Here is a 20,448-nt window from a genome sequence, read left to right as displayed (position 1 = left end):
TTGAAAAATGACGGAGCTGATTGGTTTGTAGTTTATCTCTCTCCACTTTATCACTCTCCAAGGTTTAGTACATCTGACCTATATAGTGCTGTGGAACCAAGGGGCCAGAATGGTAGAGAACATGGGGAGCGTAAGAGAGTGCAGCAGATATGAAGGGATGTGTGTGTAGCTGGCATTAGGGGGAATGTTATACGTATATACAGTGGTAGACTTAGGCTGGTATTCAATTAGTCCCGAAGAGACATCGGGAGTTAAAAAACCCAATGTTTCTTCGGGTTTTGCGGTCGGGCTATTTGATTTGATCGACCTTTAAAAAGTGCATTTTCACCCGAAAACACACATGTTCAGTGAAATGGGTGGTCTTCAGTATGCCGGCGGTCGGGCTCCCGGCGACCAGCATACCGGCGCCGGGAGCCCGATAGCCGGCATACCGACACTTATTCTCCCTCGTGGGGGTCCACGACCCCCCTGGAGGGAGAATAAAATAGTGTAGCGCGCCACCGTGCCCGTAGCGTGGCGAGCGCAGCGAGCCCGCAAGGGGCTCATTTGCACTCGCCACACTGTCGGTAAGCCGGCCTCCCGGCGCCGGTATGCTTGTCGCCGGGAGGCCGCCCGCCGGCAGATCGTAGTGAACCCCAGTGAAATGCACAGGTCCAGTGAAACCTGTGTGTTTTCGGGTAATTGAATATCCCAGTTAATCTTCCTCCTATTAACCCCTAAACCAACCAGTACAATTCTGTGCTATTTTTCTTTATTCTGGATTTTTTTTAAACATTTTGTACAAATGTTAATGTGTTTTACTTCTTCATAACAGTAGTAAGAATATATGATCTTAGCCAGTAAACTTCTAGGATTTGTCCTACGTGCTGATTAAACTGCACATTTATTTCCAAAGCCAGGAAAACTTTTTTTTGTTTTGGTGATCACACAAACTGTGTTTTCTTACAGGACTATCATCTTGGTTTATTTTATCTGTATAGGCTGATTACCTACTACTGTCAGCTACACCACTTTCCAAACATGATCACGTTTCACATGCTGTGATTACCACACAAGTTCAGTGCCTGTGGATATGAGGTTGTTGGTACAAATTTCCATGTCCATTTACATCAGATCTGGCTCTTATCAGACTGAGCAGCTGTCACTTGTACAGAGCGGACCCCAGTAAAGGTGTCCTTACAATTTACCTGGAAGAATGATTCCAGCAGCCTGCATGTGTTGGGAATTTATTGAGAGCTCTGTGTATGTATTTAAAATGTGGAGGCCACTGTATTAAAGGGGAACATTCTCCAATATTACACAGCATAAAATCCATAATGTATCTAATTGGCGTCACGCTATCATTATGATAAAGACTTTGGCCTGTTTCTCCGGTGAGCCCTCGTTCAGGACTACAATCTGTTATGCTTTTCGTGGTATATAGAATACCTATACAACTGGCTGCCACACCCCAGTATGTGAGTGCACACCGCAAGCTTGAGGGTGAGATGCATATAATTCTCAAACATTTCTTATTTGGACATAATTTTATTTTAAATGGTTTATTGTAGTTTATTTGTATCCATCATATTAACCTACAGTACTACAACCAGTTTCTGTCTTCCAAAATCCTAGTTCTACAGTATTTACCCTTCCCTCTTACCAATCCTCATGCATAGAAGAAAAAGTGAGAACTCCAGTGCGCAATTAAGACCAGAGATGCAGCCCAAATGAGTATAACAAAAGTGTACATCCAAGACACTGAGATCAAATAGTGTAGAAAAGGTGTTACACACACATGTGGCCCTCAAAGGACAAATTATTCCACCATGTATCAGAAATAGTACTGAAATAATAATCACCCTAGCGATTCCAGATGATATTGATCTACCGTTTCTGTATTAAACCTAGAAAATAGTGACCACCTCCACACAATGGTTATTGGCGGTTGGACACAAACACAAAAAGAAGATATATAGTGCAGTAATCCTTTTTTCAAGTGATGGATTTAATAAACTGATGCACTTACAAACAGGAATATATATCAGCATTTCACAGATGATTCCACTGGTATGCAGACCAACACAAGATGATAACTTTCAGGTGAGTCTTGGCATGAAGAATACTTAGATCTGTAAGAGAGAATGTGCTTGCCTCCACAATGTGTGTATAGGAGTGCAAGCACATAAATCGCAGAAAATATAGTGCAGTGATTCTTTGTAAAAAACACAAATTTAATAAAAGATGCACTTACAAACATAAAAGATTGAATAGCATGGTACAACAATCCAAATGAAGGCACAGCAGCTCAGCAAACAAACCCACGGGTCCCAAAAGGAGATCTCTGGATCCGGATACAGGAGATCAAAAGACCCTCAGAGCGGTTGCCGTGGAGCTGCCAGGTTCCCTTATGAGCAGAAGTTTGGAAGAACAAGCACTTAACGCGTTTTAAGTCAGAAACGCGTTAAGTGCTTGTTCTTCCAAACTTCTGCTCATAAGGGAACCTGGCAGCTCCACGGCAACCGCTCTGAGGGTCTTTTGATCTCCTGTATCCTGATCCAGAGATCTCCTTTTGGGACCCGTGGGTTTGTTTGCTGAGCTGCTGTGCCTTCATTTGGATTGTTGTACCATGCTATTCAATCTTTTATGTTTGTAAGTGCATCTTTTATTAAATTTGTGTTTTTTACAAAGAATCACTGCACTATATTTTCTGCGATTTATGTGCTTGCACTCCTATACACACATTGTGGAGGCAAGCACATTCTATCTTACAGATCTAAGTATTCTTCATGCCAAGACTCACCTGAAAGTTATCATCTTGTGTTGGTCTGCATACCAGTGGAATCATCTGTGAAATGCTGATGTCACGATCTAGGTAATTCCTTATCAGTATTTACCTTCCAAATGCCTCCTGAGACTGTCCCAGTGTTCCAAGCCTGGATTCCATCTGCACTGTCTGTGTGCAGCACGCTGCATCTCATTGTCTCAAATCTCTTTACTGTGATTCTGGCAGCTTCATGGTTAAAGCTCACATTCAAGTTACAAACAATCTTTCCCTCCAAAAGCTACCATGGGCGCAGCCATGTTTTCCTAATCACATGTTACCTTTCAGCCTATCAGCTGCGCTCTGCTCTCAGCCTGATTACACAGCAGCTGCACTCTGGTCTCTGGTTAATCAGCCAGCCAATCCCTGCTTCCCAGCAGGTATAAATATCCTGTTCCTGGGGTGGAAAGATGTCAGTGCTTCAATTGTCTTCAGTGATTCCAGTGTGCAGTTCTCCCATGGACTTTCTCTGCAGTACAGCCTGACTCCCTGGTGATTATACTCTGCAGTGTGACCCGACACTCCAGTGATTAACTCTCTACAGCATGGGTCTTCATCCTGTGGCCCTCCAGCTGCTGTGAAACTACACATCCCAGCATGCCCTGCCACAGTTTTGCTATTAAGGTATGCTAAAACTGAGGCAGGGCATGCTGGGATGTGTAGTTCCACAGCAGCTGGAGGGTCGCAGGTTGAAGACCCATGCTCTACAGTCTACCCTGATTCACCTGTGTCTGAACTCCGGCTTCCCAGCAGCCATTCTCCAGCTTCTTCTCCAGCGATCCCCAGCATCACTTCATGCTTCACCTGTGCTTCTAAGTACAATAGTGCATTTCTATCTGCAAACCCCAGCTTCACTCAAAGCTTACCAACGATCCCAAAGTAACCATCGGTGTTCCGTCATCGATTCCAAGTCACCATCGATGTTCCGTCATCGATCCCAAGTATTTCTCTGAACTGTGTTAACTATTACCAGTACCAAGTCATCAGTATTCCTCTGAACTGTGTTTAATAAAACCTTTGAACTTTCCCTTGTTGTCGTGGTCACGCCTTCGGGCATTTGTTCTAAAGGTTCCCTGCATGTCCAAGAACCCTGTACTGCCTCCCAGGTACACATATACCTCAGCCCCTACAACTGAGGCTTCCCCCTGGTCAGCACCAGCCCTCAGTTGTGACAGCTGATATATATTCCTGTGTTTGTAAGTGCATCAGTTTATTAAATCCATCACTTGAAAAAAGGATTACTGCACTATATATCTTCTTTTTGTTTTTGTGTCCAACCGCCAATAACCATTGTGTGGAGGTGGTCACAATTTTCTAGGTTTAATACAGAAACGGTAGATCAATATCATCTGGAATCGCTAGGGTGATTATTATTTCAGTACTATTTCTGATACATGGTGGAATAATTTGTCCTTTGAGCGCCACATGTGTGTGTAATACCTTTTCTACACAATCCTCATGCATCTCTATTAATCTGAATGACATGCCTGCCACCCAAGCACTTTGTGAGAGGGACATTTGTGCATGTACAGGCTGATTATATTGTATTTGCTGCTTGCAAAGTAAATAGGAATTGTCAGTGCATCTTGTAATTTGAGATTATTTTTAAATTGACCTAGCTTCCAGCTGACAGTCAGAGCATGAGCAATAGCCTGCAGGACGTGCGGAGACTGTAGTCATTGCTGACATATTGCTCTATGCGTGTATTTCTTCATGCCCACTCTTTATTGCAACAAGGGAGTTTAGTGGTTGTGGATATGAAGCACCTTTACAGATTGCCTGAAGCCACAGTGGCCTCACTAACAAAGTACAAAAGGCAATGAAAATTCCAGTGTATGTGTATACGTCAATAGTCCGGATGAAGTATGAAAGGACAGTGGAAGAGGTATGCCTGAATAACATTTCTCGAGAAACCAGAAGACTCTTTTTACAGCAGTAAATATGTATTCTGCATCTTGTGGTTACAGAGAAGCAGGAGGAGGTAGTCTACTACGACACATGTGAAGATCCCCAGGAACTACAAACATTCGAGCAGTCCCATAACAATCACAGTTCAATGTACATGATGCTCCGTGGGAAGTCACAGCAGCTGGAGTCTAAACGGGTGGATATCTGTGCAAGACGTGCTCTGCTGCGGAACAAAAAAGTATGTGATCATTTCCATACTGAAGTGTCACACGCACAAAGGGGCAGTAATTGGGCTGACAAAACAAATAGATACAGACAGCATTGTGTTACCTATAAAAGATCTCTAGCACAGCCCTGATTTATAATTAGGACTGCACAGTTTTTAGGCAACTTATAAATAAACAATGACGTCCAATAGCAGTTGTCTTGGGGCCAGTACTATTGCAGGCTTTCACCAGTAAACCATTTACAGTTGTGTGGTTTGTGAATACATTTCTGGGGGGGTAGGAGGGGTGGGGGTATGGGGGGGGGGGGGGGTACCATATCTACAGGTTCAAAGGAAGACAAGTATTAGAACACAAGGACATGCACTGAAACTGGACGGAGGTAGGGTCAAAGTTCATTTTCAGCCAAACATTACTTCACAGAAAGGTTAGTGGTTAAGTGGAAGAGCCTCCCATCATAGGTGGCCAATGCTGAGACAGTAAACATACTTGGGATAGGCATAAGAATACTCTAACAAAGAACTAATGATCAAATAGGGTTGAGGTTACCAAAAGGTTTAATAAAAAGGAGCAGACTAAATGGGGTGTGGATCAATGGATTGGTAATGTTATGGCTGACATGACAATGGTTGACACGTTTTTTGGGCAAAATCTTCTATATTTCATGTTATGTGAATTCCATGTTATGTTATCACTACAAACATGTACCCTTGCAGGCTCACTTTGCTTGCCACACTTCGGGCAAGGTGGCTCACTTTACTCGCCACAGGTTACTATTCCCAATAGATGTCCAGTGTAAATCTAGCAATTGTTGAGAAAACGGGAAAAACCATTGCCATATCAACCTTTTCTACCTGTCGACCACATGGTGTTGATTTATCATCCGTATACCACCACGATAGGCCAAGTGGTTCTTACCTCCCATCAAATTCTATGTTTCTCTTACCTTATGTAGTGCATGATCAGTAGCTACTTTCTCATTCATTAGTTTTATAATACTTTGCCTTTTCTAACCGTCATAGCTCCCCCTTCTAAACTTTTACATCAAGCTATGCAGACGGCCTCCGGGAAATGCAGGAGTACAGAACGTCTTAGATTGTAGCCAGAATTCTGCAGATAGTTTGTCTGTCCACTACCTGTAACTGTGTACCCATAATCTGCTGTTCTCTAAGCAACGATGAGCAGTACTACTAGTACCGATTTACAATCGTAGTAATTGCATAAATACACACACAATTTTTTTTTTTTGGTGTGTGTGTGTGTGTGTGTATATATATATATATATATATATATATATATATATATATATATATATATATATGTATATATATATATATATATATATGTATATATATATGTATATATATATGTATATATATATGTATATATATATATATATATATATATATATATATATATACACACACACACACATATATGCCAAAATAAGGGGGCACTCACCAGCAAAAAAAAGTTTTTTGCACTTAAAAAAGCATTGATTTTAATTCATACTTATCAGAACAACTGGAAAAGATAATTCAATCTGACGTTTCGATCCATCCGGATCATCATCAGGATATACAGCAAAGACAGCTTTTGCAACAATGTGCATCTGTTGGGCATTGACTGTTTTGACACTGGTACATGCTAACAGGCCCCCTAATATACCTCCAGCACACTTTAAAAGGGCGGCAATACCAAAAAGAACCAATTACAATGCCCAGACCAACCCATTAATATAAGAGGGACAGAAAATAGGAATGGGATGTCTAAAGTAATGATGTATATAGAATTAGGATGGTAAAACAGCCCTGTCGTGATGGTACCTACCACAGACAAGCAGCGCCCACGTGCACGAGCATATACACAGTCGGCGTGCACTCCACACAATACAGGTGGAACGCAATGGGCTTCCTAGCTCGCGTGTCACCTCCGCGTCACTTCCGGTCGCGGGTAGACCAGGCGCCCGTATGAGCTCCACAGAGCATATGTGGAGCGCATTACAGAGCATGCACCACACGCCTATCATGATTGAATTATCTTTTCCAGTTCTGATAAAAAAGCATTGATTTTAATTCATACTTAAGTGCAAAAAACTTTTTTTCTGGTGAGTGCCCCCTTTTTGGTTTTCTATATGTGGATGTCCGGACTTGTACTCTGGATTTCTTGGGAGTCACCCCAGTTGTTGCTTAACTGCTGACGTGCGAGTGCGACCTTATTTGGATTTATATAATATATTTTATTTTATTTTTTATTTTTTTCAGTTTTGTTGCTCAGGTTAATTCAGTATGAGAAAACTGATGTTAAACTATAAAATGTTTATATATTATATATGTAATTTTTCTCTGACATCCTAGTGGATGCTGGGGACTCCGTAAGGACCATGGGGAATAGCGGCTCCGCAGGAGACTGGGCACAACTAAGAAAGATTTAGGACTACCTGGTGTGCACTGGCTCCTCCCTCTATGCCCCTCCTCCAGACCTCAGTTAGAATTTTGTGCCCGGCCGAGCTGGTTGCACACTAGGGGCTCTCCTGAGCTCTTAGAAAGAAAGTATATTTAGGTTTTTTATTTTCAGTGAGATCTGCTGGCAACAGACTCACTGCTTCGAGGGACTGAGGGGAGAAGAAGCGAACCTACCTGCTTGCAGCTAGCTTGGGCTTCTTAGGCTACTGGACACCATTAGCTCCAGAGGGATCGAACACAGGCCCAGCCTCGGTCGTCCGGTCCCGGAGCCGCGCCGCCGTCCCCCTTGCAGAGCCAGAAGCAAGAAGAACGTCCAGAAAATCGGCGGCTGAAGACTCCGGTCTTCATTAAGGTAGCGCACAGCACTGCAGCTGTGCGCCATTGCTCCCCATGCACACCTCACACTCCGGTCACTGATGGGTGCAGGGCGCTGGGGGGGGGGGGCGCCCTGGGCTGCAATATAAATACCTTAGCTTGGCAAATAAACACATAATATAGTCAGGAAGACTATATATGTGTAAAATCCCCTGCCAAAAATATCCAGAAAAAAGCGGGAGAAGTCCGCCGTGAAGGGGGCGGGGCTATCTCCCTCAGCACACTGGCGCCATTTCCTCTCACAGCTCCGCTGGAAGGACGCTCCCCAGGCTCTCCCCTGCAGTTTCCAGACTCCATAGGGTAAAAAAGAGAGGGGGGGGCACTAAATTTAGGCGCAAACTTGTGTATTATAGCAGCTATAGGGGAAAAATCACTGTGTGTAGTGTGTATCGCTGTATTATATAGCGCTCTGGTGTGTGCTGGCATACTCTCTCTCTGTCTCCCCAAAGGACTTTGTGGGGTCCTGTCCTCAGTCAGAGCATTCCCTGTGTGTGTGCGGTGTGTCGGTACGGCTGTGTCGACATGTTTGATGAGGAGGCTTATGTGGAGGCGGAGCAGGTGCCGATAAATGTGATGTCACCCCCTGCGGGGTCGACGCCTGAATGGATGGACATGTGGAAGGAATTACGCGACAGTGTCAACTCCTTACATAAAAGGTTTGACGACATAGCAGATGTGGGACAGCCGGCTGCTCAGCCCGTGCCTGCTCAGGCGTCTCAAAAGCCAACAGGGGCTCTAAAACGCCCACTACCTCAGATGGCAGACACAGATGTCGACACGGATACTGACTCCAGTGTCGACGACGATGAGACTAGTGTACATTCCAATAGAGCCATTCGTTATATGATTACGGCAATAAAAAATGTGTTGCACATTTCTGATATAACCCCAGGTACCACAAAAAAGGGTATTATGTTTGGGGAGAAAAAGCTACCAGTGGTGTTTTCCCCATCTGATGAATTAAATGAAGTATGTGAAGAAGCGTGGGCTTCCCCCGATAAGAAACTGGTCATTTTAAAAAAGTTACTAATGGCGTACCCTTTCCCGCCAGAGGACAGGTCACGTTGGGAGACATCCCCTAGGGTGGATAAAGCGCTCACACGTCTGTCTAAAAAGGTGGCACTACCGTCTCCTGACACGGCCGCCCTAAAGGAACCTGCAGATAGAAAGCAGGAGGCTATCCTGAAGTCTGTATATACACACTCAGGAATTATACTGAGACCGGCTATTGCTTCAGCATGGATGTGCAGTGCTGCAGCTGCGTGGTCAGATTCCCTGTCGGAAAACATTGATACCCTAGATAGGGACACTATATTGCTAACCGTAGAGCATATTAAAGACGCTGTCTTATACATGAGAGATGCACAGAGGGATATTTGCCGGCTGGCATCTAAAATAAACGCAATGTCCATTTCTGCCAGGAGAGGATTGTGGACTCGGCAGTGGACAGGAGATGCAGATTCTAAAAGGCACATGGAAGTTTTGCCTTACAAGGGTGAGGAGTTATTTGGGGATGGTCTCTCGGACCTCGTTTCCACAGCGACGGCTGGGAAGTCAGCATTTTTACCCCATGTTCCCTCACAGCCAAAGAAAGCACCGTATTATCAGGTACAGTCCTTTCGGCCCCAGAAAGGCAAGCGGGTTAGAGGCGCGTCCTTTCTGCCCAGAGGCAGAGGTAGAGGGAAAAAGCTGCAACATACAGCCAGTTCCCAGGAACAAAAGTCCTCCCCCGCTTCCTCTAAGTCCACCGCATGACGCTGGGGCTCCACAGGCGGAGCCAGGTACGGTGGGGGCCCGTCTCAAGAAATTCAGCGACTAGTGGGCTCGCTCACGGGTGGATCCCTGGATTCTACAAGTAGTATCTCAGGGGTACAAGATGGAATTCGAGACGTCTCCCCCTCGCCGTTTCCTCAAGTCTGCCTTGCCGACAGCTCCCCCGGACAGTGAGGCAGTGCTGGAGGCGATTCACAAGCTGTTTTCTCAGCAGGTGATAATCAAGGTACCCCTCCTTCAACAAGGACGGGGTTACTATTCCACAATGTTTGTGGTACCGAAACCGGACGGTTCGGTGAGACCCATTTTAAATTTAAAATCCTTGAACACTTATATAAGAAGGTTCAAGTTCAAGATGGAATCACTCAGGGCGGTGATTGCAAGCCTGGACAAGGGGGATTACATGGTATCACTGGACATCAAGGATGCTTACCTGCATGTCCCCATTTACCCTCCTCACCAGGAGTACCTCAGATTTGTGGTACAGGACTGTCCTTACCAATTCCAGACGTTGCCGTTTGGTCTGTCCACGGCACCGAGGGTATTTACCAAGGTAATGGCCGAAATGATGATACTCCTTCGAAAAAAGGGAGTTTTAATTATCCCGTACTTGGACGATCTCCTTTATAAAGGCGAGGTCCAGGGAACAGTTGTTGATCGGAGTAGCACTTGCTCGGGAAGTGCTACAACAGCACGGCTGGATCCTGAATTTCTCTAACGTCCTAAGTGGATGCTGGGGACTCCGTAAGGACCATGGGGAATAGCGGCTCCGCAGGAGACTGGGCACATCTAAAGAAAGCTTTAGGACTATCTGGTGTGCACTGGCTCCTCCCCCTATGACCCTCCTCCAAGCCTCAGTTAGATCTCTGTGCCCGAACGAGAAGGGTGCACACTAGGGGCTCTCCTGAGCTTCTTAGTGAAAGTTTTAGTTTAGGTTTTTTATTTTCAGTGAGTCCTGCTGGCAACAGGCTCACTGCATCGAGGGACTAAGGGGAGAAGAAGCGAACTCACCTGCGTGCAGAGTGGATTGGGCTTCTTAGGCTACTGGACATTAGCTCCAGAGGGACGATCACAGGCCCAGCCATGGATGGGTCCCAGAGCCGCGCCGCCGGCCCCCTTACAGAGCCAGAAGACAGAAGAGGTCCGGAAAATCGGCGGCAGAAGACATCCTGTCTTCACCAAGGTAGCGCACAGCACTGCAGCTGTGCGCCATTGCTCCTCAGCACACTTCGGTCACTGAGGGTGCAGGGCGCTAGGGGGGGGCGCCCTGAGCAGCAATAAAAACACCTTGGCTGGCGAAAATACATCACATATAGCCCCCAGGGCTATATGGATGAATTTTAACCCCTGCCAGAATCCATAAAAAAGCAGGAGAAAAGTCCGCGAAAAAGGGGCGGAGCCTATCTCCTCAGCACACTGGCGCCATTTTCCCTCACAGCTCAGTTGGAGGGAAGCTCCCCTGGCTCTCCCCTGCAGTCACTACACTACAGAAAGGGTTAAAAAAGAGAGGGGGGCACTAATTAGGCGCAGTATTAACAATACAGCAGCTATAAGGGGAAAAACACTTATATAAGGTTATCCCTGTATATATATATATATAGCGCTTTGGTGTGTGCTGGCAAACTCCCCCTCTGTCTCCCCAAAGGGCTGGTGGGGTCCTGTCCTCTATCAGAGCATTCCCTGTGTGTGTGCTGTATGTCGGTACGTTTGTGTCGACATGTATGAGGAGAAAAATGATGTGGAGACGGAGCAGATTGCCTGTAATAGTGATGTCACCCCCTAGGGGGTCGACACCTGAGTGGATGAAATGTTGGAAGGAATTACGTGACAGTGTCAGCTCTGTATAAAAGACAGTGGTTGACATGAGACAGCCGGCTACTCAGCTTGTGCCTGTCCAGACGTCTCATAGGCCGTCAGGGGCTCTAAAGCGCCCGTTACCTCAGATGGCAGATATAGACGCCGACACGGATACTGACTCCAGTGTCGACGGTGAAGAGACAAATGTGACTTCCAGTAGGGCCACACGTTACATGATTGAGGCAATGAAAAATGTTTTACACATTTCTGATAATACGAGTACCACCAAAAAGGGGTATTATGTTCGGTGAGGAAAAACTACCTGTAGTTTTCCTGAATCTGAGAAATTAAATGAGGTGTGTGATGATGCGTGGTTTTCCCCCGATAACAACTGATAATTTCTAAAATGTTATTGGCATTATATCCTTTCCCGCCAGAGGTTAGGGTGCGTTGGGAAACACCCCCTAGGGTGGATAAAGCGCTCACACGCTTGTAAGGGCTCTACCCTCTCCTGAGATGGCCGCCCTTAAGGATCCTGCTGATAGAAAGCAGGAGGGTATCCTAAAATGTATTTACACACATACTGGTGTTATACTGCGACCAGCAATCGCCTCAGCCTGGATGTGCAGTGCTGGGTTGGCGTGGTCGGATTCCCTGACTGAAAATATTGATACCCTAGATAGGGACAGTATATTTTTGCCTATAGAGCATTTAAAAGATGCATTTCTATATATGCGTGATGCACAGCGGAATATTTGCCGACTGGCATCAAGTCTAAGTGCGTTGTCCATTTCTACCAGTAGAGGGTTATGGACACGTCAGTGGTCAGGTGATGCGTATTCCAAACGGCATTTGGAAGTATTGCCTTAATAAGGGGAGGAGTTATTTGGGGTCGGTCTTTCAGACCTGGTGGCCACGGCAACAGCTGGGAAATCCACGTTTGTACCCCAGGTCGCCTCTCAACATGAGAAGACGCCGTATTATCAGGCGCAGTCTTTTCGTGGACAAGCGGGCAAAATGTTCCTCATTTCTGCCCCGTGACAGAGGGAGAGGAAAAAGGCTGCAGAAATCAGCCAGTTCCCAGGAACAGAAACCCTCTCCCGCCTCTGCCAAGCCCTCAGTATGACGCTGGGGCTTTACAAGCAGAATCAGGCACGGTGGGGGGCCCGTCTCAATGAATTTCAGCGCGCAGTGGGCTCACTCGCAAGTAGACCCCTGGATCCTTCAGGTGATATCTCAGGGGTACAAATTAGAATTCGAGACGTCTCCCCCTCGCCGTTTTCCTAAAGTCGGCTTTACCGATGTCTCCTTCTGACAGGGAGACAGTTTTGGAAGCCATTCACAAGCTGTATTCCCAGCAGGTGATAATCAAGGTACCCCTCCTGCAACAGGGAACGGGGTATTATTCCACACTGTTGTGGTACCGAAGCCGGACGGCTCGGTGAGACCGATTCTAAATCTAAAATCTTTGAACACTTACATACAGAGGTTCAAATTCAAGATTGAGTCACTCAGAGCAGTGATTGCGAACCTGGAAGAAGGGGACTACATGATGTCTCGGGACATCAAGGATGCTTACCTTCATGTCAAAATTTACCCTTCTCACCAAGGGTACCTCAGGTTTATGGTACAGAACTGTCACTATCAGTTCAGACGCTGCCGTATGGATGGTCCACGGCACCCCGGGTCTTTACCAAGGTAATGGCCGAAATGATGATATTCCTTCGAAGGAAGGGAATTTTAGTTATCCCTTACTTGGACGATTCCCTGATAAGGGTAAGATCCAGGGAACAGTTGGAGGTCGGTGTAGCACTATCTCAGGTAGTGTTGCGGCAGCACGATTGGATTCTCAATATTCCAAAATCGCAGCTGGTTCCGACGACTTGTCTTCGGTTCCTAGGGATGATCCTGGACACAGTCCAGAAAAAGGTGTTTCTCCCGGAGGGGAAAGACAGGGAGTTATCCGAGCTAGTCAGGAACCTCCTAAAACCGAGCCAAGTCTCAGTGCATCAATGCACAAGGGTTCTGGGTAAAATGGTGGCTTCCTACGAAGCAATCCCATTCGGCAGATTCCACGCAAGAACTTTCCAGTGGGACCTGCTGGACAAATGGTCCGGGTCGCATCTTCAGATGCATCAGCGGATAACCCTGTCACCAAGGACAAGGGTGTCCCTCCTGTGGTGGTTGCAGAGTGCTCATCTTCTAGAGGGCCGCAGATTCGGCATTCAGGACTGGGTCCTGGTGACCACGGATGCCAGCCTGCGAGGCTGGGGAGCAGTCACACAGGGAAGGAATATCCAGGGCTTATGGTCAAGCCTGGAGACATCACTTCACATAAATATCCTGAAGCTAATGGCCATTTACAAAGCTCTAAGCTTAGCAAGACCTCTGCTTCAAGGTCAGCCGGTGTTGATCCAGTCGGACAACATCACGGCAGTCACCCACGTAAACAGACAGGGTGGCACAAGAAGCAGGAGGGCAATGGCAGAAGCTGCAAGGATTCTTCGCTGGGCGGAAAATCATGTGATAGCACTGTCGGCAGTGTTCATTCCCGGAGTGGACAACTGGGAAGCAGACTTCCTCAGCAGGCACGACCTCCACCCGGGAGAGTGGGGACTTCATCCAGAAGTCTTCAAGCTGATTGTAAATCGCTGGGAACGGCCACAGGTGGACATGATGGCGTCCCGCCTCAACAAAAAGCTAAAAAAATATTGCGCCAGGTCAAGGGACCGTCAGGCGATAGCTGTGGACGCTCTAATGACACCGTGGGTGTACCAGTCGGTTTATGTGTTCCCTCCTCTGCCTCTCATACCCAAGGTACTGAGAATAATAAGAAGGAGAGGAGTAAGAACTATACTTGTGGTTCCGGATTGGCCAAGAAGAGCTTGGTACCCAGAACTTCAAGAAATGATCTCAGAGGACCCATGGCCTCTGCCGCTCAGACAGGACCTGCTGCTGCAGGGACCCTGTCTGTTCCAAGACTTACCGCGGCTGCGTTTGACGGCATGGCGGTTGAACGCCGGATCCTGAAGGAAAAGGGCATTCCGGAGGAAGTCATCCCTACGCTGATTAAAGCTAGGAAGGAGGTGACCGCAAACCATTATCACCGCATATGGCGAAAATATGTTGCGTGGTGTGAGACCAGAAGGGCCCCAATGGAGGAATTTCAGCTGGGTTGATTTCTGCACTTCCTACAGTCAAGGGTGTTTTTGGGCCTAAAATTGGGTTCCATTAAGGTCCAGATTTCGGCTCTGTCGATTTTCTTCCAAAAAGAACTGGCTTCACTGCCTGAAGTTCAGACGTTTGTTAAAGAAGTGCTGCATATTCAGCCCCCTTTTGTGCCTCCAGTGGCACCTTGGGATCTCAACGTGGTGTTGAATTTCCTTAAGTCACATTGGTTTGAGCCACTTAAAACCGTGGAACTAAAATATCTCACGTGGAAAGTGGTCATGCTGTTGGCCTTGGCTTCGGCCAGGCGTGTGTCAGAATTGGCGGCTTTGTCATGTAAAAGCCCTTATCTGATTTTCCATATGGATAGGGCGGAATTGAGGACTCGTCCCCAATTTCTTCCTAAGGTGGTATCAGCTTTTCATTTGAACCAACCTATTGTGGTGCCTGCGGCTACTAAGGACTTGGAGGATTCCAAGTTACTGGACGTAGTCAGGGCCCTGAAAATCTTTGTTTCCAGGACGGCTGGAGTCAGGAAAACTGACTCGCTATTTATCCTGTATGCGCCCAACAAGCTGGGTGCTCCTGCTTCAAAGCAGTCTATTGCTCGCTGGATCTGTAGTACGATTCAACTTGCACATTCTGCGGCTGGACTGCCGCATCCTAAATCTGTAAAAGCCCATTCCACGAGGAAAGTGGGCTCTTCTTGGGCGGCTGCCCGAGGGGTCTCGGCTTTACAACTTTGCCGAGCTGCTACTTGGTCGGGTTCAAACACATTTGCTAAATTCTACAAGTTTGATACCCTGGCTGAGGAGGACCTTGAATTTGCTCATTCGGTGCTGCAGAGTCATCCGCACTCTCCCGCCCGTTTGGGGGCTTTGGTATAATCCCCATGGTCCTTACGGAGTCCCCAGCATCCACTAGGACGTCAGAGAAAATAAGAATTTACTCATCGATAATTCTATTTCTCGTAGTCCGTAGTGGATGCTGGGCGCCCATCCCAAGTGCGGATTGTCTGCAATACTTGTATATAGTTATTGCCTAACTAAAGGGTTATTGTTTGGAGCCATCTGTTTGAGAGGCTCAGTTGTTATTCATACTGTTCACTGGGTATAGTATCACGAGTTGTACGGTGTGATTGGTGTGGCTGGTATGAGTCTTACCCGGGATTCTAAAATCCTTTCCTTATTGTGTCAGCTCTTCCGGGCACAGTTTCCTAACTGAGGTCTGGAGGAGGGGCATAGAGGGAGGAGCCAGTGCACACCAGGTAGTCCTAAATCTTTCTTAGCTGTGCCCAGTCTCCTGCGGAGCCGCTATTCCCCATGATCCTTACGGAGTCCCCAGCATCCACTACGGACTACGAGAAATAGAATTACCGGTGAGTAAATTCTTATTTTTGCTATACTTCATAATACTTTATGCACTATAGGTGTGATTCAGAGGTGGTCGCCCCATGTTTGCGCAGTTGACTGATTATTTGATACCTTGCATGCGCAAATTATTCTGAAAACTCCTGTGGTGCATGCGTTACCCTGACTGTACGCACAAGTGCCTGTTTTGAGTCAGGGATTTGGCCCGAAGATAACGCAAAAAAAGGTCTTGTGTGCGTGCAATGAAAGTGTTGCAGGCTTGTCAGTGCAATCGGCCTGTGTTCTCAGACACAGAGCCACTTCCACAGAGGCCTTGTTAAGATGGAAACGCTTGAGTCTGCCAGATGCAATGGTGCGCCTATGGAGGACTATATGGAACCAACGACTGTGTTACTGTACACGGGCGCAGAAAGTGGGTGTCTCGGGTCTCACAGGCATCTGCACCAGCAGGAAGCTGAAACTAGCATTTGCATATTATCTCTGGTGCAACTCTACAAATAAACACAAATGCAGACACCGCAGCATCCACCTTTGAATCAGGCCTTGTAAATTAGAGCAAACACTAGAAGATCCAGTGATCCTGTAGAACAAGGAATATGGTTTAATTCTTGTGTGCATTTTGCTGCCTTTAGGATCAGTGCATAGAGGCACAGGAGCTAAAACAAAAACAGTACCAAGAATCCCAGAAGCAGATCCAGCAGCATCACTGCGCGCAGATGGTGAGTTCTGAGCCTAAGAATGGTCTGCTTTCACTTGTCTGATTTCATGCCAACCCTTAGTTCTAGTGGAGGCTTCTGTACCATTTAGAACAGTGTGTGGGAGACGTTTTAACAGCGCTTCTTGTGTTATGACAGAAAAAGGACAAAAAAAAGGAAGAAGAGAGAAAGAAAAAAGAATGGGTCGATCAGGAACGTCAAAAAACACTACAGCGATTAAAAAGCTTTAAAGATGTGAGTGTTAAATTGCAGTGTTCACATTGTGCACAGTCATGTTTGGTGGAAATAGAATGAAAAAATGTGAACTGAAGCAATGGGAGAATTAGTTAATGGAGCATTAATTCTTTATTTTATTTTTTCCTAGAAAAAAGAATCGAATGTCGTATTGAAAACCTCTCGAATACAGTCTCGTTTTTCCAGTAATTCTCACGAGAACTTAAAACCCTCCTGTATAGCAAAGGGGCACAGAAGTCACCCAGTAGATATCCCCGTGCAGATCTTTGTTCAGAAGGGAAATTTTGATCATGGAATTCCTGATGATTCCACATCAGCCAGTCACTTTCCACAACCACCTACTGTGCCACCACCACCACCTCCTCCACCAGCTCCGCCTCTTCCTCCTCCACCACCACCACCACCTTTACCACCCTTCACTCCTCTTTTGGCAGGCTCTGTTCCACTACCTCGTGCAGTAGAGACTCTAAAACCTAATGAACCTCTAATGTTGGTAGATAAAACCAAACCAGCCATATCAAAAACACACTTGAACCAACATTCAGGTAAGAAATGCTATGCAATTATAATCGAATGTCAACTAAGATTTAGTTTGACATTGTACATTTTTTTTTATTATTTATTCAACTATCAATGTTCTACTGAAAGTGGACTTAAACCCACAGGTGTGTCTATAAGACCTCACACAATGATTTTCATCCTTCTCTCATATCTCCTTGGACAAAGGTCAATTTTCTTATCCTCTAAATCAGGTGTGGCCATCTTGTGGTTTTCCAGCTATTGTGAAACTACAAGTTCAAGCTTGCGCTGCCACAGTCTCTTAAAGGAATGCTAAAACTGTGGCATGCATGCTGGGATGTGTAGTTTCACAACAGCTGGCGAGCCACAGATTGGGCACGGCTGCTCTGAATAATACAGGAATCATTTTCCAAACTCGCATTATTACATGTTGGCAATAACAAAAGCAGGTGGTTGATAAAAGCACCAATTCTAAACTGAATTAGAAAATATTTAAACTGACTGCCTCTTCCTTGAAGTGTTTGATTGAGGGGATAGCAATACTGTGTGCACACCAATACAGAATGGCTTAGACCCTAGAGTATGCAGTAGAAGACTGCCTCTTCTGTTTTGTGCAGTTTGAGCTGTTGCTTTTGGCAATATCTTTACCTTATTCCATGTAGATCCAGCCTATAGCACTGCAGAAGTGAAGTGCACCAAGATACTTTCTACAGGACATTCACTGCGGCATATCAGCAATGCTGCCCAAAAATGTGGAATCTTTGTGGGTGTTACACAGTGATCCCTGATCTATGAACAAGCAACATTTTATATTATTTTACTGCTTACAGCAGTGCGAATTGAACATTTATGTGCCCACTTCTGTAGGCTGATTGTTTGCACATCCATAGGCTACAAGTAGAATCAGCCTAATTGAATCTGCCCTTTCTTATTGAAAACAGGATTTAGCATTCTCCACTTTGCAGCTCCAAGGAAAAGCCTGGTGACAGGGGGTACAAAAGGGACCCCTGTACTGGGCCCTGAGGTACCAAGGGGTTCTGAGTCTCGGATGGGCACAAAATGATTAAGGTTCTCTAGCTAACAAATTTAGTAGACAAATTAAATTTCTAATCGTGTAAATAAGACTTAAACTTAAAAGTAAGCCGCCTGGTTAGACACCCCCCCCCCCCCCAGGAGGAATCACAAGAGCGCATAATCCGTAATTACATGGCGAAGGCATGATGGCGTTCTTTTCTGTCCCTGCCTCTCTGAAAATGGATTCCGCTGCCTCGAAATAGCTTAGCAAGTCCCGCTACACCACTAGATGATTCGTAGCTGGCACAGCACATCAGCAGGAGCTCCCAACAGAGCTACTATGCGAGTGTATGTTTATTACATTTCCATCACCAACCCCTTGCTTCACTAGTAACAGTAATTCAGTCAAATCCTATACTACAAACATGGTAATGTAGAAAATAATGATAGGGTTATGACATAATCCATTGTTTATTGTTGCCTGCGGTGCCAGCTGTTTGAAAACTGTTATTCTTTAAGATTAATACTGTCCATAATACATACAGATTATCATATTAAACTTGCCTCCTGGCTGTACTGGACATTATTCTGGTAAGGAATTTGTGCTGTCTAGGTAGGGGGATACCAGAGACATCAGTGTATCAGGCCCCAAGATTTCTGTTGCCAACCCTGCTAAGGGGTCACTGTTGTAAGGGAATTGCAACATTGTTTCAATGATAAAAAGATTGTAACTCTCTGGCTGACTACTTGTGAGACATTTTACTTGATACTGTATAACAATAGTTTGCTGTCTTAGTATAAATTGTAGGCTACAAATTCAAAAATAAATCAATGGAGTGTTTTTGTAAGTCATCCCATTTTATACTAATCAGTACGAGTAAAACTGGGTTTGGCAAAAAAACATTTTATTTTTTGTTGTGATCGTATTTCACCAAATTAGGATAACCTATACCAGCTGTTTAACATTGGAGATACTACGACTTTTTCCCATTTTTGTGTTTCTCTTTCATCCACTAGGGGGTACTGGAGATCTTAGACAGCTGGGGGCGTGAAGGAAGCAGACTGGAGGTAGCACAATGTACAAAATGTATGCACAGCTGGCTCCTCCCCCTTCACGCTCCCTCATTCCTCTAGTTTGAAAAATTGTGCTGGAGGTAGCAGCAGAGGAAAGGAGCTCTTGCTCCTTAAGAAGATTTGTATTTTAAAAGTGAGCTGATCCAGCCTGTCTTAAAGGAGGATGACTGCTCCATCAACTGTACTTCAGATGAAGAGAAACAAAGATCCCGGTGGAAGGGATCTGCATCTCTCAGATCGGCAGAGCAGAACAGTGAGTAGTTAAGCAGGCACAGCTACGCAGCCATTTCCCCTGAGCTACCGCAGGAGGAAGGTCTTCTCCCCGGCAGCAGTGTAATGGAAACCAATGAGGTAACCGCTGAAGCAGCGGAGACCCAGCGGCAGAGGCGCAGGTAGTTAGTACAGGGGGAGGGCCTGTTCACGGCGGGATCTGACAGGCGGGAGTGGTGGTCACACCGAGCGCACAGTGAGAGAAATGGTGTACGCGAGGGTTAAGAGAGCCGCTGAGGGGGGGGGGCGGAAACGGGAGCTCCCGGTGGGCGCGCTAAATTCTAGATAGGAGACTTGGTCTCCATGCTAAAATGTGAGAGTACAGTTCTCTGGCTGCGGGGTGACTAAAAAAATTAGTTGCAGTCATTTTGCTTTTATCTTGTAGGCGCGCAGTTAGAGCAGGTTTTGGCTAATGGAGGGGGCCGGACATTTCAGAGTCCAATCTCAGAAGGAAAATAGAGACCTTCTTATGTATGGAACTAATATGTACTGTTAGCATTGTATTATTACTGGCGCTGGCTTGCAAAAGGATATTAGGGAACTCTGCTGCTGAGATCTGTCTGATTATAATTTATCTAAAATATTTTGTGTTCCAAAGGACACTGCTGACAGGTCCTGCAGAGGAGGAGCACCATAAATCTCAACCAGGTCAAATCAAGCTGTATCAACAGTTGGTGGCGTGTGGGTTGTAAACGTCAGGCTGTGTAAAAACTGCTAATTGGTAACTATATATATATA

General features: G+C 45.9%; 1 protein-coding gene across 1 annotated transcript in view; it reads left to right on the top strand.

The window, feature by feature from the left end:
- Window positions 1-20,448, top strand: part of WHAMM (WASP homolog associated with actin, golgi membranes and microtubules) — a 106,036-nt gene that overhangs the window by 49,030 nt on the left and 36,558 nt on the right. Inside the window, exons 6-9 of the mRNA XM_063925973.1 lie at window positions 4,771-4,949; window positions 16,516-16,602; window positions 16,738-16,833; window positions 16,964-17,378. Coding sequence (XP_063782043.1) covers window positions 4,771-4,949; window positions 16,516-16,602; window positions 16,738-16,833; window positions 16,964-17,378 — 777 coding nt within the window. The remainder of the gene's footprint in view (window positions 1-4,770; window positions 4,950-16,515; window positions 16,603-16,737; window positions 16,834-16,963; window positions 17,379-20,448) is intronic.

Source organism: Pseudophryne corroboree, chromosome 6 (assembly GCF_028390025.1).
Source record: "Pseudophryne corroboree isolate aPseCor3 chromosome 6, aPseCor3.hap2, whole genome shotgun sequence".
Lineage (NCBI taxonomy): Eukaryota > Metazoa > Chordata > Amphibia > Anura > Myobatrachidae > Pseudophryne > Pseudophryne corroboree.
The sequence above is the reverse complement of the archived record's forward strand: the minus strand, read 5'-3'. Positions and strand labels throughout refer to the sequence as shown.